Genomic DNA, 18,423 nt, shown 5'->3' on the forward strand with positions numbered 1-18,423 from the left:
ATGCGACCTCAAAAGGAGAACTGTTTATAAATCCACCCCCCAATTTACTGCTTTCCTTCTCATCTTGGCTACATTAGTTTTATTTGTACAAAACCTTTTTAGTTTGTTTTCTTAGTTTCTTCATTTGCTAAATGAAGGAATTGAGTTTATAAATCCTATGATACTAGTTCCTCTTTTTTCTAGGCTTAAATCCTCAGTTCCTTCAACTTTTCCATATGTGATCTAATTTCAAATCCCCCCACCATGCTGGTCTGCCTCTTCCAAGTGTGTTCACAGAATTGAACCTGATGCTTAGTGTGGTTAGAATGGTATATAGTGGGAATGTTTCCTTCCCTTGTTGACATATTAAGTATTTACAATATTTGTTAATTGTTTATCCTGGACACTATGCTTCTATTAATGTAACCTAAAATAACATTTGTTTTTTGTTTGGTTTTACCAATGCTTTTGCTTTTACATATTAGTAATTTTTCAGTCTACCTCTCCCCCAACTTAACACACCTTTCTCTCAAAGGAAAAAATTGTGTTCAAAACATAAAAAGAATCAATCAATCAACCAATCAAGCATTTATTAAGCACTTGCTATGTGCCAGCATATGCAACATATTGCGTCCATAGTCTACTACCTTTCTGGGAGAAGGAAGTATTTAATATCAGCTCCCCAGGAACAAAATTGGATTTTGAAATTAATTGGAATTCAGTTGCTCTGTCATGCTGTTTCCATTTATATTGTGTTCTGTAATAACTAATCATACCTATGATGAAAAAGGCTATCCACCACCAGAGAAGGAACTGATGGAATCTGAATGTAGACCGAAGTATGCCATTCTTCACTCTATTTCCTCCATGAATTTTTCTCTAGTGTAAATGACTTGTCTTCTTTCACAATGTGATGAACATGGAAATCTGTATTGTATAATAACACATGTACAACCTATATCATATTACCTGCCATCTTGGAGAGGGGGGAGGGTGAAGGGAACTAGAGAAAGAGGGATTGCAAAATGTCAGAAAACAATTATTAAAAACTGTACTGAAGTAACGTGGGGAAAATTTTAACTATTTTTTTAAATTAAAAAAGGAAATAATAACTAGTTATTATATAGCTCTTTGCACTTTTAAATATTTTCTCTCATTTAATCATCTCAGCCCCCCTGTGTGAAGTAGGTAAGATTACATACTGATGAGGAAATCCCAATTGAAAGGTGAAGCGATTTTGTCCAGGATCTCATAGCTGCTGAGTTTCTGAGGCAGGACTATGAACTCCGGCCTTTGGGTCTCCCAGCTGCCCCAGGATGCACCATTCACTCTGTATTTATCTCTTGGGTCTAGTCCCTTCCTTCTGTGGCAGGTTAACACAAAGAATTCATCCAATCGCCCCTGGCCAGCTGCACACTTAATAACTCCTTTCCCCCATGGGGATCAGTAGCTGCCCTGCCTTGTTCTCAGAGAGGAACTACATTAAGGCTAAAGTAGGAAAGTCCTTAGCTCTCTGCTTCTTCTTCTTCGCTCGTGGTCGGAGTTCAGAGAAAGGAGGAGGGGAGTCAAATGCGCTTCTGACACTGTTCCACCTCGCTCTGCCCTGGCCAGGCAGCCTGGGTGTTGCAGGAGAGGTGGAAGGATGGTCCCTGGCTGCGCAAGGGCGTGCCAACTGCCCTTTGAAACCATGGGTGCAGTCCAGACTGGGCTGCTTTGGCCATTTAGGCAGATGACTTGAGCCCTGCAGAAGACCGCAGGACGGCTCCTGAGAGGGACAGCTCTGCGTTCCAGGGGTTGTCAGCTGTGGGGCAGCCTGCTCCAGCTGGGCATGGAACACCCCGGCTCACAGAAGCGGCCGCTGGGCGGCGCTGCCGAGGTCCAGATGTGCCAAGCCATACTGCCTTCCCATGCCAACCACCTAGGTGAGCTGAGCGCAGGCCAGCTGCTCAAATGGATTGACACCACAGCCTGCCTAGCAGGTAAGAGGGAGCCTCAGGCAGCCGGGAGATAAGAGTGGGCAGTGCTGCCTTCATCCCTCCCGCCCCATCACTGAAGGCTTGTGGAAGTGGCGGAGCTGAGCTGCCACAGGCACTGAGATACCTATTGGGGCCCCTTCAGGGGCTGGCGCCAACCCGTATTTAGGGGGCGGTTCAAAAAGTTAACCATCCTTAGACAGCTTCTCTAACAGTTCTCACTCTGCCTCAAATTCCCCACCTCGTGACCAGTCACTTCCCCAAAACTGAGAGAAAAAGAGGTAAAGTGTCTCCAGCCCGGGCTGTGCCTCCTTGGTGTTGGTGTCCAGCAATGGCCTGAATTTGGTTTCAGTCACTGGTAAGCTGGACCCTGAAGCCTTCAAAGTCAAAGGAGCCAAAGCAAATTCAAACGGGTCCGATGGCCAACAGTTATTTATTCAAAATGTTTAGAAAATGCAAACATTCAGTGAAATTTCATATCAGATATGTTTTAATTCAGAGTCAATGACAACAAAGCCAAAACTAAGGACAAAGGGCACTTTTAAATAATACTGTTTATAAGTACTTATTGCAGAAAATTATATTAGACATTTAGGTATTTATCTTGTGAAAAATAAAATTCAAGCTATTATTGGGAAAAGTTCAAGGCTTAGATGGGCAGTGAGGTAGGGGCCCCTAGTTTTCAAACCCAGAGTTGCCTACATAAGGTAAAAACCTTATGTTGCTGCTCAGTTGTTTTTCAGGACTCTGGGTGGGTGACCCACGTTTGTTTGTTTGTTTTGGCAAAGATACTGGAGTGATTTGTCATTTCCTTCTCTACCTCATTAATTTTTTTTCTCCAGATTTCATGTCAAGACAATTTTTAGTAATTATTTTCTGACATTCTATAATCACAACCTCCTCCTCTCTCCCATCCTTCCTCCTCTCCCCCAAACAGCAGGTAATACAATACATATTTCTGTTTTTGCCATGTTATGAAAGAAGACACATATCACTCACACTAGAAAAAAATTCATGGAGGAAATAGAGCAAAGAATGGCATGCTTTAATTTGTAGGAAGATTCTATGGTGGTAGATAGGCTTTTTCATTATGAGTCTCTTGAAGTTGCCCTGGCATTATTTATTTTAGTGATAATAGTCCATTCACAACTGATCATTATTGCTGTTATTGCTGTTACTGTGTACAACAGTCTCTTGGTTCTGCTCATTTCATTTTGCATCACTTAATTTTTTTTCTTTGTGGGGTTTTTTGTGATCATCTTGTTTGTCAATTCTTATGTTACATTCTATTACAATCACATACCACAACTTGTTCAGCTATTCCCCAATTGATAGACATCCCTTCGGTTTCCAATTCTTTGTCACCACAAAAAGAGCTGCTATAAATATTTTTGTACAAGGAGGTCCTTTTACCCTATCTTCAATCTCTTTGGGATACAGATCTAGTAGTGGTTGTTACTGGGTTGAAAGGCATACATAATTTTATGGCCCTTTGGGCATGGTTCCAAATTGCTCTCCAAAATGGTTTATATCAGTTCACAACTCCACCAATTAGTATCCCAATTTTTCCACATCCCCTCCAACATTTATTAATCATGATCCTTTCTTGTCATTTTAGCTGGTCTGAGAGGTGTGAGGTGGTACTTCAGAATTGTTTGAATGTGCACTTCTCTAATTTTTTTTCATATTACTAAAGGTGGTTTTAATTTCTTCATCTGAAAATTGCCTATTCATATCCTTTGATATTTTTCTATTAGGGAATGCTCTGTATGACTAACTCATTTTTTACAGATGACTCCTATCAGCTTGCCATTGTACAGTATTTAGCCTCTGTTCTCCAAAAATTTTCCCAAGGAAAATTAAGATTTCTTCAGTGAAACCATGCTATTCCTGTCACAGAACTGGTTATTCATGTCCTGGGGCTGGTAGCAGCATTTCTCTCCATCTTTCTGAGCTTTGCTTTCTTCTTTCTTTCAAGGAAGGTTGTTTCCTTTCCAAGTAGGCATCTGTGGGTAGATGGTAGATCCAAAAAGAAAAATTCTGTATAGACACAAGGATGAATTTCTCAGGTTTTTTTTTTTAGATTGCATTTAAGTGTTTTTGTTTTCCTGGGTGCCTTTTTCTAAAATGCCTGTGCCTGGGAATTTCACCATAATGCATGTTATTATTATTTAAGTTACTGTAGAGCTAGGAGATAGGTTCTATGAGACACCAGAAATGGTTAATTTCAGAACCCATTTCAGTATGATACCTATTGACAAGTCACTTGTCTGCCTTTATGCCAAAAGCTAGGCTCATTTTTAAACTCATGTTATTTCTCTGGATTACCATGGTGATGTAATTGAAAAAGCAAAGAAAGAAAAGAGTTTTGCTACTAATGTAACAAACTACTCCCAAAATCAGTTAGCTATTGTTAAGATTTCCCATCCTGGGTGGCTCAGGACCCAAAAGAATCAAAGGCAGGGCAGCTAGATGGCTCAGTAGGTAGAGAGCCAGGACTGGAGATGAGAGGTTTGGGGTTCAAATATGGCCTGAGATACTTCCTAGCCATGTGTCCCTGGGCAAGTCACTTAACTCCAATTGCCTAACCCTTATCACTCTTCTGCCTTAGAACTTATACGTAGTATCAATTCTAAGACAGAAAGTAAGAGTTAAAAAAAAGAATTACAGTTCTAGCTAACAATTCCATACATTAATAACAGTTATAATATCAGAGGAGATTGTTGTGGACTTTAGAAGGAACACTGGCTCTGGAGTCATAGATCCTGAGTTCAAATCCTGCCTCTCCTGGGTAAGCTTGAGCATGGCACTTAACTTGATCTCAGTTTCCATATATGTTTAAAAAAAAAAAGGAACCTTTGAGGTCCCTTTACACTTCTAGATCTATAATCAAAGGAGAGCCCAATAGTGGCATATCTTCAGAGGAACAAGGATAATGCTCATATCATAGTCTGTGTTATGTGATAACATCTCTTTTTTATAGCAAAAACTTATTTTTCATGTCATTTGGAGGTTTACAAAGTAATCATATAAACTGGAAGCTTAATAAATGTTTGTTACTTGATTTGAATTATTATTTAGCACGTACAACTGTTATATGAAGTGCCACAGGTGCATGTATATTTTGTGCCCATTCTACAGACAAATAAACTAAGTATCATGGAGGGAAAGCCCAGGATCACAAACAGAGCCAGGACTTCTGGCTGAAGGTTAGTCTTGTTTCCATGGCACCCCATTGCTTCCTTATATGTTGTTATGTTCATGGGGAACATGATTTTATCCAATAGAATAGTCAAACCTGGACAAAGGAGGGATGCTTCATGACTCCTGGACCAAAAGATGACAGAAGAAAAACTGAAGCTTCGGTGTTCCGTCAGCCAAAGTGCCCTCCTGCCTGGTACGATGATAACTGATGTTCATAATGAGGGCCCTGAGGCACTGCAAGATCCCAGACTGCCATCTAAATCATTAAAGGAGGATTAAATACTTTCAGCTTAGCTTTCATGTTAACTACCTTTCCTCTCTTAGTGGCAACAGCATTCTTCCAGCCTCCCCAGTCAAAAACCTTGGAGCCATCCTTGACTTCTTTCATCCTGTATGTCTGATCACTCCTTCTTTTCTACTCTTAACAGTTAATGCTCCAAGCCAGGCCTTTAGCCTTTAGTGGGGAAAGGCACCAGACATAGAATCAGAAATTCAAGTCTCAATTCTGCCATTTGCCATTGGGTAACTTTGGTCCCATCACTGAATATCTTTGCATTTCTGTTTCTTTCTCTATAAAATGTCAGAGTTAGACTAGACAATCTCTAAGGTCTTTTTTTTCTCTGCGAAATCCTATGGTTGTATAACCTCACAACTGGTAACAATAGTAGCCTTCTAACTATTCTCCTTGGCTCTGGTCTCTTCCCTCTTCAACCCATTTTGATTGTTTGAGAATTAATATTCCTTAAATAGGGCAGCCAGGGAGCACAGTAGATAGAGTGCTGGGACTGGAATCAGACTCATCTTCCTAACTTCAAATATGGCCTCAGAAACTTAACTAGCTGTTTGATCCTAGGCAAGTTACTTAACCATATTTGTCTCAGTTTCCTCATCTGTAAAATGAGTTGGAGAAGGAAATGGCAAACCTCTCTAGTATCTTTGCTAAGAAAACCTCAAATGGGTCACGAAGAGTCAGACACTACTGAAAAATGACTAGACAAGAAGACACAGATTTAAATGGATGATCCTGAAAACAAAACAATGTTGGACAGATTCGGTACAGGTACCAGGATACTCACAGGTCCTCTTTTCTTCTATTTTTCCCCTGGAACCTTTTTAATGTAAAAGACACTAAATTGCACTAGAATCCTACCCTGAGGTTTCCTTGTGGTATGCTTGTGACTCTGGGCTTTTAAAGGACACACTAATGATATGTAGGCATAGCAATTCCTGCCAAGCTAGAAAGGTTCACATATTAGACTATTTGCCTGTCATCCATGCAAAGAGGCACCAGATGACCAGCCACCATATAATGAATTAATTTGGCTGCAGACACTCATTAAACCATCCACTAAGGCATGGAGGGAGATCTCGCATGAATGAAATCATAAGTCCCTGAAGGTTAGAAGAAGGTAGATGAATCTTAGTTTGGTCAAGCTAACATATCAACGAGATTTTCACTAATGACTCACTATGTGTCCAATACTGAGTTCTCAAGAACTGAGACGACCCTCTCTAATTCTGGTCTGTGGTACTGCAGAGTGGATAAAGTCCTGGGCTGGGGCTTTATCAGTTTACACCTCATCTGTAACATATATTAGATGTGTGACCATAAGCACATCTCAGAGCTTCAATTTCCTCATCTATAAGTGGGGATGATAACACCTGTAGTCCACAAGATCATTGTGATGCTTAAAAGAAATGGCATATGTGAAGCATTTTGCAAACCTTAAAGTGCCATATATGTATATATAGATAGACATAGATATAGGTAGATAGATAGATAGATAGATAGATAGATAGATAGATAGATATAGAGAGATAGAGAGATAGAGAGATAGATAGAGAGATAAATAGAGAGATAGAGAGATAGATAGGATGGACAGATGGATGGATGGATAGATGGATGGATGGATAGATGGATAGATAGATAGATAGATAGATAGATGGATAGATAGATAGATAGATAGAGATAGAGAGATAGAGAGATAGATAGAGAGATAAATAGAGAGATAGAGAGATAGATAGGATGGACAGATGGATGGATGGATGGATAGATGGATAGATGGATGGATCGATAGATGGTGGATAGATAGATAGATAGATAGATAGATAGATAGGATGGATGGATGGATAGATGATGGATAGATAGATGGATAGATAGATATAGATAGATAGATAGATAGATAGATAGATAGATAAATAGATAGATAGATAGATAGATAGATAGATAGATAGATAGATAGATAGATAGGATGGACAGATGGATGGATGGATAGATGGATAGATAGATAGATAGATAGAGAGAGAGAGAGAGAGATAGGATGGACAGATGGATGGATGGATAGATGGATGGATCGATAGATGATGGATAGATAGATAGATAGATAGATAGAATGGATGGATAGATGATGGATAGATAGATGGATAGATAGAGATAGATAGATAGATAGATAGATAGATAGATAGATAGATAGATAGATAGACAGATAGGCAGGTAGGTAGGTAGGTAGATAGATATCTGCTATCACTACTACCATCATCAGTATCAGCATCATTTGGGCTATGGAGCTTTCTACCTTTCCAGGCTTCTTTATTCTCCCTCCACATACTCTACAATCCAGCCATACCAGCCTCTTTGTCATTCATCATATAAGGCAATCTAGCTCTCAACGCTATGTATTTTCACAGGCTGTGTCCCATCCCTGGAATGCTTTCCCTCACCTCATCCTCTCAGCTTCCTCGATTCCTTCAAGACTCAGTTCACATCCTATCATCTGCAGAAGTCTTGTATCCCAAATCCCACTACTAGCATTTTCCCTCCAAGATTATCAGTCATCTTACTATTTATCTAATCTATCTATCTTGTGTATACATAATTATGTTCATATTGTCCCCCTATTAGAATACGAGTTCCTTCAGTGCAGAGACTATGTTTTTGCCTTTCTTTTTATCTCTATCACTTAAAGCAATGCTTGGCACATAGTAGCTTCTTAATAATTTCATGATTAAATACTATATTCTTAAAAAAAAAAAACAACCAATGTTTCCGTCTGTCTTAGTATCAGTTCTAAGACAGAAGAGTGTCAAGAGCTAAGCAGTTGGGATTAGGTGACTTGCCCAGGGTCACATAGCTAAGAAATGTTTGAGGCCAGATTTGAACTCAGGTCCTCCAGACTCCAGGTCTGGCATTCTATCCACTGTCCTACCTAGCCGCCGCAATAAATAAATTATTAATACATTCTATGTAAATTCTTTATTAAATAATAAATCTACTATCATTACTGTACACATGCTTAGGGTCTTCTACTGGATGCTAAGTGAGAAAATGAGAGAAATGCTTCAGCTGTCAATTACATGGGGGTGGGGAATATTAGAGAAAGGAAGGAGAGTAGTTTTCCTGAATTTAAATAAAGGGAGTTGATAGGAAGTAGACCTTTGTTTCATTGATACAAGAAGCTCTTAGATAAAGAGTTTCCCTCTGCCAGTGTAGGTTGGCACCTTCTCAGCAATTCATATTCTTAGAGTTGCTGAGAGCCCTTAGAGGTTAACTTCTTCACCCAGGATCACATAAGCCACTGTGTTTCTGAGGCAGGACTTGACCGCAAGTCTTGTTGGATCTGAAGCCAATTATCTCTTTCCCAAACCATGCTGCCTCTCAAATTTGATAGAATATATAAGTTGGTAGATAGAATTTATAAATTTGGCCCTTAATAAAAATTTCCAATTAAATAGGCTGATGAACTTGTGTTAGTGCAGAAACCAACCCTTGTATAAATGTACAACCCTCTAGCCCCAAAGCAAAGATGCTATGTGTCCTAAAGCTAACTCGGAGACCCACAGAACAGCTGTCAGCAGTCCAGAAATGTGCCCAGAGAGGTGTCATGACTGATGGGGAGTGAGCGATCCGCAATTTAGAATTCATTTTGTTTTTATTTGTTTTCTCTTATGTTGAAATACATCGGATATAATAATCCTTTCTTTTTTTCTGTTGATTTGAAGCTGAAAAACATGCTGGTGTCTCCTGTGTAACAGCATCAATGGATGACATACAGTTTGAAGAGACAGCCAGGTAAGGGATATGTTGTGATACTGCTGATCCGCTTCCCTGGTTATCGGTGATTGATTCCAGAAGTACATTTACAGGTGGTGCCTCACCTGAAGGCAGTAATCAAGATATCAGCATAGTAAGTTACACTGGGCCTCATTTAAGTGATTTAAAAACTCAATACCCAGTGAAAAACTTAGTTTTTAGTCGCAATATCAAGGCAAGTTCCTAATTACATTTCCTTGACAAAAAAATATCTCCAGGCATCAGTGAATACATGTTGGTGGTGTATAACTGGCTGCTTCAGGATTAAGTTCCTTTAATACAAATAATTAATGATAACAAGCAAACCCTCTAAATTGTATATTTCAGCATAAAATTATTGAGTAAACACTAATGAATCTGAGTACAGAAGGTCATTTTTTGCATACAATTTCTAAGTGAGAAAGGACCTCAGAGGTTCTCCTATCTAGTCCAAAGTCCTCATTTTATATATGGAGGAAGTGATATCCAAAAAATTTAAGTGACTGGCCCCAAATCAAACAGCTACTAAGTAGCAGGATGGGGATTTGAACTCAGGCCCTCAGACTCTAAATTCAGTATTTTTTCTACTGTTCTTTATTGCCTTCTCTATACCAATCAATCAGCATTGCTAAATGCTGAAGAAAAAAGTCAATTCAAAGTTTATAATCATTTTGAACCAAGGATCCATAGTGAAAAGTTTGATGACTGATATAAATGCATTGATTTGGGCACGCTTTCAGCATAGTGTGGAAATGCTTAAATATATTAAAGGACACATGTTCAACCTTCATCTCCCACCCTTCCACAAGAATGTGCTAACTAGATTCATAGAGTCTTAGGAGTTAGAACTCCTGACATGACCAAGCTGGTCCAATCCAATCCTCAGCAGAAATTATCTTCACAGCATGCCTGGTTTGAAGTGCTTTAGCGATGGAGAACTACCCATTGCCCAAGACATCCCATTCAGCTTTGGAAACGCTGCTATACAGAGTCAAAATCTATAGCCAGCCCTGCTTAGGCTGGTTCTCTTTGCTTCTCCATCTCTCATTCCCTTTTACTCAGATTTAATTTACTCAGATTAAAATGATGTTTTCTGCTATTCTTTCTCAGAGGACGCAGAAATGTAATTTTCAAGTATTTGAATGTTTTAAGAATTATTTTTAGTATACTGTTAATAACTGTCTTACAAATGGCCTTTTGAAGAGTTGTCATTGATAGCTTGATGTCATCTTGGCAGAAGATCTCTGGTGGAGTTTTTCAGTGATCTGGGCTCTTTAACCTTTTTTTCAATGACCTACACAAAGGCAAAGGTTAGTGTGTTTATCAGACTTAGAGAGGACACAAAGCTGGGACCTATAGCCAACACGGGAGATGCCAGAGTCAAAATTCAAAAGTATTTTGGCACGCTAGAACATTGAGCTTATTTAAATAAGATTAAATGTAATAGGGATACATCCAACAACTTACCCTTGGTTTGAAGAGACAAAGTTCACAAATGCAAGATGGGAGAGATAGCAATTGTCCTGACAAATGTCTGAGGATGTCGTGGGCCAGGACGCTAGTGGAACTTGGGAGGCTTGAGTTGAGCTCTATATTCCCATGAATACCATCTGCTGTTGTGTACCAAGATGTGGTGAAAGTGAACCTGGGGGCAGCTCCAGTCAGTTTTCTTTCCGGTGGATTAATTGGGGACCCAGCTGTGGGGGTTTTTGGGCAAAGAGAATATATAAACAGTTTTTAGCTGAGAGTTCCAGAGGCCCCAGGGAATCTCTGTGTTGACTGTTTTCAATTTCTTTGCTTTTGGCTTTTACTTTCCCAGGCTGATTTTATCATCCTGTGAATTGCCTTTTCCTTGGAATTGGAGGATGGGGGTGAGGGCATTTCAATATGTTTTTATTAGAGGGATTTGGAGGAGGGACAATCTGAATGATGCATGGCACCAGATGTAGGACCATGACCAGGATGGGCATTCTAGTGAAGTCAATAGTGTGAGTAGTTCCAAATAGATACAGGACTTATCTATAAAAGGTTACCTCCTAAACAAATTAGATGAGTAAGAAAGGAACTGCCTTTTGTAACTATGGGTAAGGGAGAGCTTATGATCAAATAAGGAATTGAGAAGATAACAGAAGACAAAAGTCACTTAATGATTACTTAAAATAATCAAATGAGTTAAAATTAGAAGAAAAAGAGTTGGGGAAGAATCTTTGCAACCAAGTTCTCTGATAAAAGCATAATTTCTGAGTTATAAGGACTGATAAAAATATGTAAGAACAAGAGTTATTCCTCATTAGGTAAGTGATCAAAGGAAGAAATCTAAGCAATCTTTGCCATTTGAAATATGCCCCTAATCATTAATAATTAGCGAAATGTCAATTAAATCTGAGATTTCACCTCACCCTTCAGATGGGCAAAAATGACAAAAAAGAAAAATGATAGTTGTTGAAGAAACTGAAGAATAAAAGGCATACTAATAAGCTATTGGGGCGGGGCTGTTAATTAGTCCAGCCATTCTGGAAAGCAATTTGTAGCTGTGTCCCCAAAGTCATTAAATTGTTTTGAGCCAGTGATTTTACTACTAGCTATATACTCAAAAAAGATCAAAGAAAGGGGTGGGTGGGACTTATACTTAGAACACAAACTAGAAGCTTTCCCCAATAAGTTCAAGGGTGAACTTCACATTATCACCACTACTTTTTAATATTGTGTTAGAAATGTTAGAGAACAGAAAAAGAAATGGAGGGAATTAGAATAGGCAATGAGGAAACAAAGGAAACTATTACTCTTTACAGATAATATGATGGTAAAAATGGAGAACCCCAGAGAATCAACCAAAAACTAATAGAACTGATATTAGCAACGTTGCAGAATACAAAATAAACTCACAAAAATCATCAGTATTTCTGTTTATCACCAACAAAATTCAACAGAAAAGGAAGTTCCAATTAAAATAAATGTAGATAATACAAAACACCTAGGGGTATATACTTTCCAAAAATACTTAGAGAAGCTTCTTTTGTTACAACAAAGGACTGGAAACTAAGAGGGTGCCCATCAATTAGGGAATGGCTGAACAAATTAAATATTATAGTAAATTGGCCAAAAAAAGTAAGGAAAGGAAGGAAGAAAGAAGAGTCATTGAAGTATTTAATAGAAAATGCACAAAGGAAAAAAAAGGAAGTTCAGAAGAAGACAGAGACCAATAGGATTGCTTTGAAAGCAATGTGTTTGATTGTATATATAAAAATCTCTATGATTCATTCTCAACATGGGCAGGGGAAAGGGAAGGGAGAGAAGGATGGAAGGAAGGTGAAAATTAGAAATTCAAAAATTTAAAAATAAAAAGAATATTAAAAATTGTTTTTACAGATAGTTGGATAAAAATATTATTTTAAAAAGAAAGTTAACATGCTCAATTTTTAAAAATGTTTATTTTTTAAAGCAAGGCATATACAAAGAAATTCATCTTCATAGCCATGATCTTTTTCTGTTCTACTTGATATATGACAATGCTTTTTAAAATTAAGTACAGAATAATTTTTTAATGATAGCGATATGTTTAAATAATATTCATCCAATTATTCTCTTATACCATACTTTAGACATTTCCCATTTTCTAATCACTGAATTCTAGTTAATTTTACTGAACTCAATTCTAGATTCTAGAGTTTCACCAAAGAGTTCAAGTTTACATCATCTCTTCCAGTAAGAGACAATAGATTGCAGGAGATGAAAGGAAAACCAAGTCAAGCAAAACATTTAAAAATGTAGCAACTACATAAAGTAATCAGATACAATTTTAATAATATTCCAATTCAATATAATGCAATAGATGTATATTAAGTGCCTACTGTGTTTGATCAATAAGATACAGAGTGTAGATAAGAAATAGTCCCTGACCTCAAAGAGCTTAAAATCCAGTTAGGAGATAAGACACTATCATTTATAAACATGAAGCACATTAGAGAGTCACCAAACTGAAGTATGAGAGGTAGCAGGGATAGGAAAAGATTTACTGGGCCATCCTGGCCCTGTAAATGGCACTTGAGTGGGGCCTTAAAGGATGGGAAGAAATTTTACAGGAGAAAAGAAAAATCAAAGACACTCCAGAGTCAAAGAAGGGCTTGAGAAAGTAAAGCAAGAAAAAAAAGCCTGGAAACATGAGAATATGCCAAGGGCAGAGAACTGTCTAAGTTTCACTAAAGTCTAGAATACAAGGAAAGCTACGATATGAAGACTAGAAAGGTAAGCCCATGGTGACACGCAGAAGGCATTGAATGACAAGAAAAGGAATTTGAACTTAGTTTGAGAGCAATGATGATAGTAATGATGATGATCCATCATTAATTAAGTACTTTACAAATATGATCTCATTCAGTCCTCCCAACAACCCTGGAGAAGGAGTCAGTGAAGGTTTTTGAGGAGAACAGTAACAGGACCAGATCTAGGAATAGGAAGGATCTATTACTAGGTTTGGATCATTCCAAAGCAGTGAGAAATTTCCTAACTTCTTTTGCATCTAAAGAACTTGCCCATCTTTACTATCCAAACTCCTACTTAACCCTTTTTATAGTCACATGAGTGACATAAAACAACCCTCAGAAAGAAGCTAATCCCAAAGCAGTACTGACAGACTTGCCTATTAAGATAGAAATGAATTGCAGGTAGAGGCATACTTTTTAAAACTTTATTTTTCTTGTTTCTTTGTTTTGGCCTGTTTTCTGCCTCCTCAAAGGGGTGAGCAGAGAATTTGGAACTCAAAAATTTTTAAAAATGTGTCAAAAATTGTTTTTATATGATATTGGAGAAAATAAAGTATTAAATAAAAATTAAAGGCAGGAATTGATTTTTAACCCTTTCACTTCTAAATAACATTTGCCTATCTGGAAGTAAATGGGAAATTACAGGCAACGAGTGATACAACAGAGGGTCCACATCATGTTTTCTTGAGACATTAATGCTTTGTGGTAATCCAGAATTTTTAAGGCTGCCTTAAGTAGTTTGTTTTTTTTTTTAACCCTTACCTTCCATCTTGGAGTCAATACTGTATATTGTGCTCCAAGGCAGAAGAGTGGTAAGGGTAGACAATGGGGGTCAAGTGACTTGCCCAGGGTCACCCAGCTGGGAAGTGTCTGGGGCCAGATTTGAACCTAGGACTTCCTGTCTCTAGGCCTGACTCTCAATCCACTGAGCTACCCAGCTGCCCCCCTGCCTTAAGTAGTTTGTTTCTATTCTTGAGGATATATGCTACCTCTTTCACATTACCATATGTATTTTTCCTTTTCCACAAGGAATGTGCCTATTTGCAAACAAAGAATTTTTCAATGGTGCCATATAGCTTCTTGGGAGGATGCCATAGATTAATTTTTTATCTTTTTCATTTCTAAATTCTGATATTTTCACTACAGTCATAACCTCATTAGTGATCTCTAGTTTTGCCATTTTGTGACATTTCTTGTGTGTGTTACAGAATTCCTCTGGGGCTATTTAAAGCAAAGGTGGAAAACTTTTGTTCCATGAGGGGCCATTGACCTACAGGAAAAAAAAAATCAATCTGGTGCCATTTACAAAAAATAACTTAATTTTGGTTTTATTTTCCTGAGAGAAAAGTAAAATGTTCAACTTGTCTTTTAAATTAAGAACAGGAAACAGAAAACTTTATCAATAAGTATAATAAATACTAAAAGCGTATGTATGGATAGATGAATGTATTAATAAATCACTTATTAAGCCCTTCCTATTTGCAAAGCTCTGTGCTAAGTGCTGAGGATACAAATAGAAAAGTAAGAAAGTTCTTGTTCTCAAGGAGCTCACTTTCTAATAGACAACAAATACAGCTTTTAGCTGCAAGTCAGAAGGAAAAGTCCCATGATCCCGTAGGGTGTAGCAGCAAAGCAGATGCTAATGCCTCTTCTTTAATGTCATTTCCACTGATAAAAATGATATCATTTTCTGATGAAGAAACATTTGTCAGTGCCAGGGACTTTGGTAGCAAGAATTTTCCCTTCTGAGTCTTCTTCAGTGGATGAGGCAGTAGCCCCTGCAGGACTGGCCATCAGGCTACATCTCCACAGGGCTGGAAGTATTGCTTCTTACAAGGTCTTGGGTTCAGGGTCCTGAGGTATCTCCACTAGGGTCTAAGAAGAGATGGTGGTCAAGGCGGTGGTGGTGGCCTGATCTGTCCAGTACATGATACTTCCTGTCTCTCTCTCCTAGGATGTCCTGTTGCTTTAGCTAAGAGGGTCTGTCTGAGGCAGGTGGTTGACATGCCTGGTAGGGAAGACTGGTCTCTTCTCCACTGAAGTTGCTTCCTCGGTTAATGACTATGAGAGCTGGAATGGAAGGAATGGCAAGTTGGGAAGTGTTGCCATTCTCGGTGTTTCTATGCCTATCTGATTTTTGGATGGATGGATGAATATCCTCCACAAAAGTATCATGCTGATGGTTCATCCTGGTATGAATGTGAACTTGACTTATTAAAGATTATTCCAGGGGAGTACAAACTCTGGCATATCTTACCAAGATAGAAAGATTTCAAGGATGTACCCAGTGGTATATTTCTATCATTGAACAACCAGCCAAGCTAATTCTGAAGAAACTTGTGACTTATTTAGTCCAGGGTAATAAATTATTAGTCACAGAAACTCTTGAAGACAATTTACTACATAGAAGGGTTATAATCTATTTTGTGGAAAGAGTTATCATATTAATGAAATCACAGATCCTTGAAATATTAAAGCAAATAAATATTCACCCCGGGCTTTATTTTTATCATGTTGCTTTCTCATTTGTCTGTGAGATTAGAACCTCCTAGAGGGCCTGAACTGCGATTTATTTTAAGATAGAGGCCCTGGTCAATTGGATTTTCCTTTATCCTGTGGCTAAAAAACTCCCACCTTCTACTCCCCTAAAGCCCTGAGTTTTAGAGCCACATGCTGTCAAAGTGAAGATCATTTCCCCTTTCTCTCTCTCTCCATATCCTCTTTTCCCCAGTCAGCCCAACCCTATCCTGCCTGAGGTCTTAGCCTTTTCCCTCTTCTAACATGCCTTCAGAAATAGATGGTTTAAGGCAGTTAAGGACAGAGATTGATGACAAAGGCTGCAGAGGATGGTCAGGGAAGAGTGAGAGAGAGACAGAGAGACATAGCAGGAGATAGTGAGTGAGGGAAAGGAAAAGATAGAAGGAGAGACATGAAAGAGAAAAACATTTTCGATGTGGAGTTTTTAAACTGTGTTGAGTTTGTCTATTTATCTCTAAATGCTTAGCTCTAGTACCTGTAAGCAATAGGTGCATAATAAATGCTTATTGAACTGAATTCAATTAAATCTTAAAAGCATAAACCAGACTCAAGTAAATCAACTGTCAAATAGTCAAATTTTAGATATTTCTGAGCTCATTTTATACTAGTCACTCTCTATGGCCATCCTGGAGGCTAAGCATTCTGAAGAGATGGCTTAGGGTGCTTGGGTTATGGAGTGGTATGTTAAGGTGCAATTTGGGCTTTTTTTCTTTTTCCATTGTCCTTAATTTGTCATTTAGAGACATTATCACCATGATCAATCTCACCATTCCAGATGAAACTGCTTTGTAGCCCCCAAACTCTTTACTAAATGTGGGTAACCTTCACATCTAACATTGACCATGCCTATACAACTGAAATTTGATTCTTCCTTACTAGGGTAGGCCAGATCATCAATATCAAAGCGAAAGTCATCAGAGCATTCAAAACCAGCATGGAGGTAAGAAGTTCTGTTTTCTCATTTGTCACAGGTCCTTTTCCATAAGAAGAGGGAGAGTTAATGGAATCACATTTTTAATATAACACATCTGATACCAATGTTTGGAAAACCCAAAAATTGAACTGACGGACAATCTCGCAGATGCTAATGAGCCAGATCGTCTCCATGTTATGTTGAAATCATCTGTCTTTCATATACCAAGAAGTAAAAGAAATATATACCCAAAGGGTAGAGAGACTCCCGCTTCTTTCATGAGTCTCCTACAAAGGAGAAGGTCTGATTCTCTTTCTCTCTAAGTTTAACTTGAACCTTCTCTCCTTTCCCTTTCTTACTATCCTTATGCATTTTCAGAAACCCTTGAATCTGAAAAGCAATATAATTGTTCAAAGGGTATTTCTGTGACCTTAGAGAACTTAATTTTACAGGACATTGCAAATACAGTATTCTATGGAGGATTCAAAGCTTCTGATAGCTCTTTTAAAAATAGTGCTTGTTGAATGATACTTTTTGTTTTTGTTGGTACCTGTCATTTCATCAGTGTGGTGTAGGGAATTCTCTCCATTAACTAAGATAGATTGGCAACTGTTCTGCAATGTATGGTCTTAGAGAGTTACTTGGAACTTTGAGTAGTTATATGACTTGCTCAGAATCATACAACTACTCTGTGTCAGGGGTATGACTAGAATCTTCTAACTAGTTTTTCTAACACCCAATCAATTCTCTTTCTTCTGTAGCATGATGCCTCCCTGTCTTGAGCATGCTGATAAAGCCCCTCATTGTTTGTCATATTTTGGGTAGCCTTTAGTGCCTCATTCAGCTAGACTAAGGTTGTGGTGGAATTGCATTGATCTATCCATACCGCCTTGCCCAGTTTCCATTGTTACCATTCATCTATATTTGTGTGCCAATTGAATCTGGAATAAAACTAAATTAGTCATGTTAGAGGGCGGTCAGGAAAAGGGAATCTTGACCTATTTCCCAATATGCCTGGGGTTTTGTTTTTAAATTTAATTATTTGGACTTTTTAAAGACTAGGTATCCCTATATCAGCCAGACTGGAAGTAAACCAGCCACTCACAGGCTTCATTCTTGATCAGCATGAGAGCTTTAATCAGACTCATTTTTGATCTGGTTTGGTTTGCCCTCCCTTGGCATCCTGGTAGCCCTCCTTTTCTCTCAAAATTGGTGCTGGCCCATAGGAGCAGCTTTATCTCCTTGCCTTGGGATTCCTTATCTTAACCCCACCCCACACATACACCTCCACCCCCTCATAGCAGAGATTACAGGCAATTGCCACCATACCCCAACTGTTTTTGTTTTTTAATACATCTCTGTTAATCTTATTTTCTTCTCTTTGTAAGGTTGTTGATAGCTTGGATTTCATTCTTTGTAAACTAACCATTCTTATCTGATACAACCACCCCACCCTCTTTCTACAAACATTACTCTATAACTTCT

General features: G+C 38.4%; 1 protein-coding gene across 1 annotated transcript in view; it reads left to right on the plus strand.

Moving 5' to 3' along the window:
• Window positions 1-1,621: 1,621 nt before the first annotated feature.
• Window positions 1,622-18,423, plus strand: part of ACOT12 (acyl-CoA thioesterase 12) — a 76,286-nt gene continuing 59,484 nt past the window's right edge. Inside the window, 3 exon segments of the mRNA XM_044662930.1 lie at window positions 1,622-1,958; window positions 9,156-9,225; window positions 16,905-16,965. Coding sequence (XP_044518865.1) covers window positions 1,622-1,958; window positions 9,156-9,225; window positions 16,905-16,965 — 468 coding nt within the window.

Source organism: Gracilinanus agilis, chromosome 1, assembly GCF_016433145.1.
Source record: "Gracilinanus agilis isolate LMUSP501 chromosome 1, AgileGrace, whole genome shotgun sequence".
Classification (NCBI taxonomy): Eukaryota; Metazoa; Chordata; class Mammalia; order Didelphimorphia; family Didelphidae; genus Gracilinanus; species Gracilinanus agilis.